At 37.1% G+C, this 11,265-nt stretch overlaps 1 protein-coding gene across 3 annotated transcripts; it reads right to left on the bottom strand.

Annotated features, from left to right (window-relative positions):
- Positions 1 to 6,293: 6,293 nt before the first annotated feature.
- LOC147543275 (uncharacterized) lies at positions 6,294 to 11,149 on the bottom strand. Of its 3 annotated transcripts, none has more exons than XR_015223305.1 (8): positions 10,816 to 11,149; positions 9,848 to 9,972; positions 9,098 to 9,135; positions 8,366 to 8,476; positions 8,188 to 8,267; positions 7,484 to 7,613; positions 6,692 to 7,423; positions 6,294 to 6,572 (listed from the first exon to the last, which is right to left on the bottom strand). XR_015223305.1 is itself a non-coding variant. In XM_086633933.1 (8 exons), the coding sequence occupies exons 1-8, from the start codon at positions 11,101 to 11,103 to the stop codon at positions 6,487 to 6,489; spliced, it is 807 nt and encodes a 268-aa protein (XP_086490059.1). In that variant the 5' UTR covers positions 11,104 to 11,149; the 3' UTR covers positions 6,294 to 6,486. The 3 variants fall into 3 exon arrangements, 2 of the variants coding, with proteins under 2 accessions (XP_086490059.1, XP_086490060.1); XM_086633933.1 differs by having other exon boundaries at positions 6,692 to 6,733; positions 7,577 to 7,613; XM_086633934.1 differs by lacking the exon at positions 7,484 to 7,613 and having other exon boundaries at positions 6,692 to 6,733.
- Between the last annotated feature and the right edge of the window lie 116 nt (positions 11,150 to 11,265).

The raw sequence follows: 11,265 nt of genomic DNA, 5'->3' as shown, positions 1-11,265 counted from the left end.
AGACAAATCTCGAATGATCATCAACGAATGTAACAAAATACCTGGAACCACCCTTGGAAGGTAACTTTGCCGGTCCCCAGACATCGGTGTGTACGTAGTCTAACACCTCTTTGCTCCTGTGCTTGCTTGTAGAAAACGTCACCCTGTGTGCCTTCCCGAACACACAATGCTCACAAAACTCCATGCAAGGCTTCTTCGTGTCCTTCAACAAGCCTTTCCCGCACATCAAAGATAGACCCTTTTCTGACATATGCCCATGGCGCATATTGCAAAGCCTCGTACTAGCCGTTGGATCCCTTCCACTGATTCCTACTGCTACATCTCCCGTAATTGTTGTCCCCAAAAGTTTGTATAAATTACCGTAACGAGTACCTCTCATTACCACCAAAGAACCCTTAACGACTTTTATGGAGCTATTCTCTATAATTATCTTACAGCCGTTCCGCTCCAACACACCAAGGGAAATTAGGTTTTTCCGCAAATCGGGTATGTGTCTTACGTCCGTCAATGTTCTCACCACTCCATCGTGCATCTTGATCCGTATTGTTCCGAGTCCCACAGTTTTACATATACTATCATCACCCAATATAACTGTACCACCATCTATACTCCTATAGGTAGTAAATCACTCCCTATTTGGACACATATGGTGTGACGCCCCTGAATCAAGCATCCACTTATCAGAGATCTTCTCAGACACCTCTGTCACCGAGAAACATTCGTCAGGGTCTTCTGACACATATCCCGCTTCTTGCATCTCTTGTTTCCCCTTGTAGCCTTCGTTCTTTTGCTTCAACTTTCTCTTTGGACAAGCCGCTTTAAAGTGGCCAAACTCACCACAACTAAAGCACGTTTTCTTGAAAGAGCCTCTAGATTTGGATCTAGATTTCCCGCCCTTTCCCTTTCCTCTTTCATTACTCCTCCCCCTTGTTACAAACAACCCTTGTGCTTGTTCATTGTCTACTCCACCCGACGCCATACTGCTAGTAGCAACCTTACGAAGGTCATCCGCTAATAACGAATTTCTCGTCTCTTCCATGGTTAGACTATCACCAACAAGCATCAAAGTTTGAACAAGGTTCTCATAGGATTTAGGTAATGAAAGTAACAATATGAGGGCTTGGTCCTCATCCTCAACCTTAACATCAATATCCTTCAAATCTGAGATAATCCTGTCAAACCTATTCACATATTCCTGAATAAAAGAACCCTCTTCCATTCTACATGTGAATAATTTGGATTTTAAGTAGACCCGATTCGTTAAAGTTTTCGTCATGAAACTGCTTTCTAGTTTTAACCACACACTCGCCGCCGTTGTTTCTCCGTCTACTAGGAACGCCACGTCCCTCTCAAGACACAACATAATGGTAGCCCGTGCTTCGAGATCTAACTCTTCCCAATCCTCATCTGACATATCTCCTGGTTTCTTTTCCGTCAACGTCTTGTGTAATTTCTGCGAGATTAACAGATTCTTCATCTGCATCCGCCAATAAGAAAAATCGTTTTTCCCATTGAACTTCTCTATCTCATATTTCCCTGATTTGACCGTACCACTTCTCGATCCCATCTTCTCTTCGTTCAATCTCAACAAGGCTCTGATACCAATTGTTAGAACTAAAAGTCGCGGAAGCTATCGAACCTACCCAGAAATTGATCCGATTATGAAGATTAATCGAAAAGCTAAGTCAAAATCAAATATGTGAACAGAATTTAACGAGGTTCGGCTTTAAAGCCTACGTCCTCGGGCGAAAAAAAATCTTTATTGAAGGATAGATGAAGACGACTAACACAACCCGCAAGTTCGTCCCAAGATGGTACCGTATAGAAATTAACCTTCTATACTAGATCTTCGACGACCGAGAAATTTAACACCGCTAAAAAACTATGAAAAATTTCTCTCACTCTTGCTCTCTCTCTAGCTCTCTAAAGAAGAATTGTTGTTACTTGTGTTGGTGTGTTGATTACAAAGCACTCAACCCCTATTTATATATATTATAAGCCAAAAAATTGGAAACTGCCTATTGCTGCCTCTTAAATCGCCTATTGCTATGCCTCAATTGGAACCGCCTCTCCACTTTTGGAAACTACCCTCTTACAAAATAGAATGTACCAATTTGTTAGGAAATGGCACAAATACCCATCTATAAATATTAGTAACAAACAAAAACTTAAGGCAGTTAGTGGGGATCTTGTGCCTTAATTCTCAATATGTCTTCATCTCTTTCTATCTCATTGGCCATTTCACACTAGGTATCACCACCGGTCTGAACTCTTATATAGTTATATTCCCTTCCCACTCATGGTTATCTTTTTTTCTGCTGGATCATCTCACCGACATAAATGATTGATAGACACCGATTGCCATGTTCTCTAGACGAATATCTATCTTCTCATTTAGTCATTTGCAATGTATAATAAGATTTTGGTAGGTCAACATTCTTTTAAGGGGTAATGACTATAAGCGGAGTGCTAAATATAGTATTTAGAGAGTGAAAATCAACTTAATAATCCGTGCAGACAAAAATAGTTGACTTAATTTAAATACTTAATTACTTTTACAAAAACTCACCTTTTAGATATTACAAGTAAAACCTGTACTTTTCAATTTACCTATATAATAACCCATGACTACTCCATGAGGGCGACCGAAGACAGTCCCAAAAAATTGTGCCCTTCGAAAAGCGATTGACTTTAGTAAATTAACTTTGACTTTCGATTGATCAGCGTTAATGATCAGTTCGGGAGACTGACACGGTGTTTGTTTTTCATCACTTGTAAGTGCTTGATTTTTGTTTTTATATAAATTCTAAATGTTATAAAAATGAGAAATTGTCTATTTTGACTTTGAAGTATTTACATATTAGCATTTCATATTGAACCATTAAGCTCACGAATTTAGGGACAAGAAAATTATGATTTATGAACACTTTGTGTCAAAAATATTAACCGCAAATAATTAAGAATTATGAAGGCGAAAGAACTTACATTGTGTCATGGAGGTCGGCTGTTCCGTGATTAGTGAAGGAAAAGATGTGAAAAAATTTAAGAGTGATGACAATAAGCTCCACGTTGGAGCTTACTTTCTGAACTTACTTTGTCACCACTTAGAAGTGATTTTTACTTATTAAGTGGAAAAACTAACGACCTAACATTGTAGGCCCATACTTAATAAGCACAAAAATCGAACACCCTCTAAGAGAGCACTCAGAATGGTTAGTCCGAGAGCCAAATAGAGGTTAGAGACTGACCAGTTTGGAAGGTCTCAGACTATCCTAGTCCAAGACCTTTCTTTGACTAACAGGACTGGACAGTGCGAGAGTTTACTTAGGGTCTCCGACTGGGGTAATCCGGGACCTTCAGCAAGCTCCCGGAATGATGGCGTCCCGGGACTTGCCTTCATTAATCTGGGAGCTTTTAGGGTTTTTGCTATAAGGTTCATGATGAAATGCTTAAATTCATCTAATGAAGTGATAGGATTTTTGCTATAAGGTCTCATCTTGTTTGAAAGATGGAGAAAGTTGAGAGGAATATCGATCTTTTAGGGTTCCTTGAGATCTTTTTTAGGATTTTTTGAGGTCTCTGAATGTTAGGTACGTTTGATCGAATACTTCATAAGTAAGATTGATCTTTGAAAAGAATGTAGAATCTTGATTGAATCATCTTTATAATAGGTAGATCTCTAAAACAAATTTGAGAGGAAGAAGAACGATTTTTTAAGAGAGAGAAAGTCGGAAGAGGAAGATGAGGGAGGGACGTTCGGGTGACTTTCGCATATCAGTACGGAGCGCGAAGAAAGGTGGGGCGCCAACAACAATTCTTTGGGATGCATTTAGTCGCTCTCTAGTCCCATTGATTTGCTATTTTATTTGCTTTATTTTATTGCAATTTAGTAGTCAGATTGAACATGCCCTTCTCCTCAGGCATTTATTTGTACAAAAGCCATATGCAATCAATACTTAAATGAGAGATTGGTCTTTGACTTGATTTGCTTTATTAAACTATAAATTACTTATAATTTTCAACTAAAAAACAAGAAAAAAAAAACTATAAACTTATAACAAGTACTATATGTTTTATGATGACAATCTTCCCTTCCTCAGATCCCAAAAGGCTCAAAAAGAAAAAGGAGAAAACAGAGGTTTTCTAGTTCTAGCACATAAAACTAGATATTAGCTAAAATATATGTTCTAAACACTTGAAATAACGCGTAACCGACCTACAACAAACTAGAATTGTAACATCTTAATCGGTGAAGAAAAGTGGTTATAAGTAAATTAAAAAAGAGCAGATAGTGAATTTCCCAATCTCAACTAAATATAACACTAAGGAAGATAAATGGATCGTGACAAAAGATCTGGCAGAGAGAAAATTATACATCACCAACTTATTTTACAAACCCCATACACCGCCATTCATAACTTGGTCCGTTAGCTTTGACCAAGTCAATTATTAACCCCACATGGAAGAAAAGAAAAAGTCTAGAGGAAGCAAATATGAAGATGTAAAACAAGAAAAAAAAGGTAGTCGTCCTTCTCTATGGGAAGGAGAAGAACATCAATTCCCCTTCATCTTATGTCCATGGACGTTCCAAGATTGAGAACCCTAAATAATGTGAAAACTACAAACTTGCATACTAAATAATACAAAGTAAATGCATTTTTAAAGAAAAATGCTAATTATTTTAAGTATAAAAAGATATCACTTCATAAAAGTATTATTGTCCAAAGATACTATTCACAAAAAAACATCATTGGGTGCCCGTAAAAGTATCTAAAAGCTAGGAAATTACAACATAGACCAAAATATTTAGGCCTCAAAAGAAGCCTCATCGCCCTAACGTGTTTATTTCGTGACAAAATTGTGGTGGTATCATAGATTTCAACACTTTAATCGAGTTGTTACTAACCCAAAATTATAAATCGAAGCTAAACTTCAGGTTTTTTTTAAGTTAAAACAACAAGTTATATTTTGTTTGTTTAAAAACCCAAAACCAAATATTTGTTTTGTTTGTTTAAAAACCCAGAACTTTTGCAACAATTTTTCAAGCTGTTGCAATTTTTTTATCTAAAACTAAAAATTTATCCAACCATTTTAACAAAAGTTCCCAAATCCTGCTGGTAAAAATATGGTACTATTTGAGTAGCAATCAAAATGGTTGCACGCGTGGAAGCAGGGTGGGGTATTGATTGGAGTGGGCGAGTGAATTGACCTCCCAGGCTACCACACATGTGATTAAGACGACCCTCAATTTCTTGGTTGAAAAAAGAAATAAGACAAGATTGTCAGCACCCCCTGCAACAACAACAAAAAAAAGAAAAAAGAAAGGTTGTCAGCACCCCACTGGGTCTCTTGTCAAAGGCATACAAAAATAAAATAAAAAGGATTTTTGACTTTCCACAATCAAAGATTGAAGAGCCCGGAAAATGGGGGAGAGTTCTCTCTTCTTGGTTCTCCTCAATCTGAATTCTTTGGAACCACAAGAATCTTTAGAATGGGATTCCAACTCAGCACCTTTTGAATTCTTTAGAAGAGTTGTTCTTTGGAGAACACAATACTGAATACAATACGATGAAAGACTGGACTTTCTTGGCCTCGACCCATTTCGGCTAACATGGCCCATGCCTTCGCGCTCGGGCCAACGTACCTCTGAATCAAGATCAGTGATCAAGTACTGAAGGAGCTCAGTCACGGGACTCGAAGCAGGTTTTACTCAGTGAATCACCTCAATTTAAAGGACCAGACCAAGTCAACAAGCGCAACAAGTCCAATGAGGTGCATCACGGGTGACTTCAACATTAATTAGTAATTGATTTTACCACCCTCGGTAATTGGTAATTGGGTTTAAGACCATGTCTGGCGTAAAAGAGTTGGAATTATAAATTAAGAAATCTACACACAAAATTAGTCTTTACATATCATATTCTTGAGTAAACCAAAACTAAAATAAAGTAATACAGTTCTAAATTCACGTTACCCGATGATTATTCTTCATAGTCATATTCTTTATTCACATGTCAATCGTTGTCTTACTGTTCTTAACAATAGATATAAGTCCAATGGAGTAAACTCAATAACCAATTATTGATAAGATAAACTCAAGAACACCGTTCTTGGCAAACTAGCCTAGAGAATTAAGCCGAAACCATCATGCCCCTGGGTCTAGCTTCTGAAATCTGAATACTTCAGAAATTTGGACTCTAAGACGACATCTTCATACTTCGGTGTGGAAAAGTATTCACACCCGCCTTTAAACTTCTTCAATTGTTTTTCTACTTTCATTAAACAAGGAAAGATGATAACAAGTTCGAATCCTATTTCTTATTATTGAAGTCAGCAGATGAACAATACTGTTAACAGTCTTCGACACCAAAATTAGGAGATACCCATCTCTCATCTAGTTTAGGTTAGGAGTAAATTACAGGATTGGTACAAAAGTCAATTTGCAAATTTTCTGTATCCATGAAATAAGAAGTTGATAATAGAACTTCAACTAAAGTTGTTACCCAACTTTGAGTTTCTTCTTGAAATTATCTCAGCTGCCCAACTCTTTCCTGTTTCAGTCTGAAACTTGCCTGAAAGGAAAGTGAGAATAATAAGATTTACCAACTTGCTGGGTCACAGTTATAGCAGCACTAATGATTCATTTTTTATCTCTCTCATCGATTTGGAAGATAAAAAAGTTACTACTTACCTGCTGTGGACAGAAAAAATTCATCCAGGACCTTTCCATGTTCTGCCAAGATGCAAACGATAATGAAAAGCTGGGAATAAGGAAAGCAGAGGCAAATGCAGTAGTATCTCAAAAAAAGGCGATTAATGGTTGGAACAATAAGCACTACTTGTCCTTGGTTTCGGTTTAAGTCATTTGCCCAGGATTATAAGTATCGATCAAAACTGTTCAGTATCAACCTATTTCCAAGCCACGGCATAAGAGGTAAACTATATTTATCCAAGACCAAATCGTTAAGAATGAATAAACAGAGAGTAACATATAGTCGAGGGGGACTCATCTCAGATATTATGCAGAGTTGGGCTTGGTACTCAGTCCCAACTCGGCTACGCCGAAAACCCATGCCTGCCAAGTTACTCCCAAAAAGTCCCGACTTACTGGTAAATTATACAAGTGACTCACCGACTCATGTAACTCAGGATACTAACTCTGCTACTTACTCAATTTGGTACAACTCGGGGCTCCTTAGTGAATTTGATCAAGTTACCTCAGAGGCCAACCCGAGTGATGACTTTCCCGCAATCTCAACTGCTAGTGTCTATCTCTAGAAACCTTGCTTCCCTATGTCTTCCAGCATTTCATTTCTTCTTGACATAGGGAAAACAGAAACAAACCTTTTTCTCTTAGCAGGATACTGTACCACTATTTGTTTTTTCTTTTAACAAATAATCTCAACTTTTTAAAAAATCCTTACTGTATAGGTTGGAAAGGTGACTGGTAGACTAGTTAATGAGATGATCATCTCATCTCTACAGAAATTGATGATAATAATAACGTAAAGGGGAAGGATATGAGAAACTTTGAGGCTCAAAGGGTCTTATAAAATAAACTAAAGCAAATACTTACCCATTTCATACTCCAAGGCTTGCAAAATCATTTCAACCTGATTCAAGACGTGCATAAGTTACAGGATTCATGTCTAAAACTCTAAATACAGGAAAAATGGTAATCTTGATAGTTGAATCTGAAAACTGAGTGTTCATAATGTATATTTAGAAATTATAAGAGTACTGCTATAAGAAGCTAGAAGACCACCATTGCAAGTATAAGAAATTGTCTATAGGCACTAAGCAACGAAAAATCTACTCACTAAAACAATGACCAGAGACAGTACTTGTTATACATACAAACCAGAAAGTAAAAAAACCTTGACAAGTCACGAAATAAAGGAGATAGCCAAGTTAAATAATTTTTAAGCGCAATCTACATGACAAATCATTTCGACTTAGATATCTGAGAGTATTAAGAAACATTTTTCACTCAAAATGCCATTGAGAGCCCATAATCTGTGATACAATCATGGAGTCCACAGTCCAGAATGATGCTCTATTAAGTGCAAACTACACTACTCTAAGTGCAAACCTCACAGTTCGCTATTGAAATAGAAGAGCACTTTATAACTTGCATCTGTCTGCTTATTGTACAACTAAGAGTTAAAAGATTATGCAGATACATACCTTGTCAAAATCTTTCACTAAATTGGCTTCAGTAGAAGCATTGTTCTCATACTCTGTCCAAAGTTCTTGTATCTCTTCAGCTGCATACCCACAGTTCCGTCACGACAAGTAGCAATGGCAGGAAAAGTGCAAGTGTGCAACTACAGAAGATACCCATTATATATACATCAACAAGTACCTCTTAGTCCGCCACCAAGAACTTCGCACATTTCATTTAAAGCTGCTTGTTCGAGCCTGCTTTTCTCTGCTTTAGGGATACCGTCCGAGGGTGTTATATCTCCAACAATAGCTGCAAAAAAAAGTTGGTGCATCTCAATTCACAGCTAAAAGGATAAGATCAGAAGTTTACTTTGTCAGGAACTGCTAAAAGTGGAGGAACTCCCCAAGAACTAAATTGCAGCACATAAATGCTTGGCAGGAGTAAACAACTTGACAGCACTAAATTCCAGATAGGTACTCTGTTTTTCTTTTTTAGTAATTAACCATCTCAAATTATAATTAGATCTTCCTTCACTTTACGAAAACTGCAGTTAAAGAGGACAGTCTCTCCCTCTATCTCTTTCTAGGGAATTCAGAGGAGGAAGTTGTTATTAAGAAACTTTACCATCTTATTCATGCTTTGGTATTTCTGCTCAACCGATTTCATTAAAAGTCTCAATTACCATCACTTCATTAATCATTAACAGAAGGAGTTATAACAAATGAAAGCAGGAAGTGCTGCAGGAGTAAGAACAACAATACAGCCTTCCACATAAAAGTTGGGTCAGTCTTAAAAATCTGCTTTCAGAGAGTTCATTAATTTTTATTACCCTGAGTTTTTCTAATTGAAGAAATAACAAATTTAATATCTCAAGTAGACGAAAAAATTGAAATTTACAAGTTAAAGAGTAGAAACTAAATAGAAGAGTACCTTCTGCAATATCATGCACAATTGCTATTTTAATACACCTGTTGGAATCAAAATATAAAATGTCAAAGCACATAGCGAGATGACGAACTGCTGAGGAGAAGAAACTGATAGATAAGAAATGAGGAGATGGTATTGATAACAATTGCAGATAGTCTATAATAGCCTACTGAACATGGAATTGGATACTGTTTCTAAGTACATTCTTTTTATTTACCTTGTTGGACACTGAGAACATATTAAGTAGGACTTCGTTTGTGTAGTGTATAAGCACAAATTGTTTTGTAACACCTCCTTGAGGCTAACATTTTTAGTTTAGGTGAAACTAAAGCTAAAGAAACCTGAATAAGTACAAGTGATTAAGACAAGAAAGCAAAAGGAAAGTAAATAGGACAGTGAATTGCAATGAGATATATTTTATGATTCAAAGATTGCTTAAACATAAGAACTGAGTTCCTTCTTACAGGGCTTTGCTAGGAAAAAAAATAGAAACATTCCTAACTTGACTTAAACTGTAATTACTAATTCTACTCAAATAGAAACTCTTGTTGGTTGTTATCATAACTATACAAGATCAAATAGAGGGAACCTCAAGTAGGGGGGGATGTTGGCCCTTCCTCAAGGGCCAGGTCCTTACGAGATGGGTCCATTCAATCTTACATTCTAAATCTTAAATTCGTAAATCCTCATAATGCATGTGATTTCTAACTTTTGTGTAGACAACATCCTTGCTTAGAGGAGACGTGATATTACCTTTCCCTGTCTACACCAGGTAGATCTCGAGCAATTAAGGCCATCAGTGCCATGCGGTACATATGATCAGCAATAGATTCAGGGCCCTTTATCCCATGGTTGACCCATCCCTTCCTTTTAGTGGTCTGAAAAGGGTGAAATGAAACGGTTCGATTAAACGAATAAGGGGAAGATAGTTATACACCTATCCCACACTTTGTCTCATCAAATGCAAAAACCAAATATTCAAAATCTTCTAACTTCCGTAACTAGTTATATAAACAGAGTGCGACCAACTCATTCACTTCACCTATATTTTCTTTTTAACTTGGCAAACCTAAGGAAACGGAAGGAACCATATCAAGTTGAAGAACCTATTCAAATCATGCTTCCGCAAAGCCCTATCCGTAACTTCCTCGCTAACTCTAGGCAGAGGGGGCCAGGGGGGTCTAGCTTGGGTCTGGCGCGAAAAACCTTTGCCGCAATCCAGACCCACCCACCCACCCATAACAGGGAATATCCATGCTCTATAATCGACACTTCAGTTCCTTTTTTTTTTTCTTGGTACTTCAGTTCTTCTTAATTAGGGAACCATATTGGTTCCTTTCACATTGTTAGATGAACTGATATTCAAAGGAGTTACTTTAGGCAAACTGACATATAAAAAAAAGCTCAATTCATTAATTCATTTCCATTGTTAATCAAATATTGAAGTGTTGAACTAAAATTTGAAGTTAATATAGATCAAGAAATATAGCATCCTCTCATGCAAAACATGATCTCCCCATTATAGTATTTGGGCAATTTTGGGGTTTTTTTAGAAGTAGATATATTGTTCTTTTATAAGGGAAAATTGAGCTTCTAATAACTTAGGGTATCTAAAGCATGCTGCTTGATGAAAGGAGATTCTTCAAATTACAGCAAAATGAACAACAAACTACCTCATGCAAGAAAGATTCAGGATATTTTGTATACTAGTTGATAAATACCTTAAGACGATGACAAAGAGTGAGGAAATCAATGGCGGAAGCAGAAGATGATGACTCAACCGAAGAAACCCCCAATTTGTTTGATTCAAATCCATCACTAGAATTAGAAGATAAAGAATGATTCTGGTTATGACAACGAACGGTGAGGAATCTAGGAGTTTCGTTAAATAGATGAAGCTTTAGTGAGGTTCGAGAAAGGAAAATTGATTGAGAATGAGTGGATAAAGAACGATTCAGAGAAGATGAAGAAGAGGTCAATGGATTTATCGCCATTGCTGTTGATCCCATTGGAAATCTAGATAGAGAGAGAGAGAGAGAGAGAGAGAGAGAGAGAGAAAGAAAAAAAAAAAAAAACCATTAGGGAAATAACCCTAAAAAAAAAAAAAAAAATTTTGAAGGTCGCCGGCCGGCGACCTTGCCGGAGAAGATGATGATGTGGCGTGGTCAACA

This window comes from Eschscholzia californica, unplaced genomic scaffold (assembly GCF_041429995.1).
Source record: "Eschscholzia californica isolate CP2 unplaced genomic scaffold, dmEscCali1.0.p SCAF_4, whole genome shotgun sequence".
Taxonomy (NCBI): Eukaryota; Viridiplantae; Streptophyta; class Magnoliopsida; order Ranunculales; family Papaveraceae; genus Eschscholzia; species Eschscholzia californica.
The sequence above is the reverse complement of the archived record's forward strand: the minus strand, read 5'-3'. Positions and strand labels throughout refer to the sequence as shown.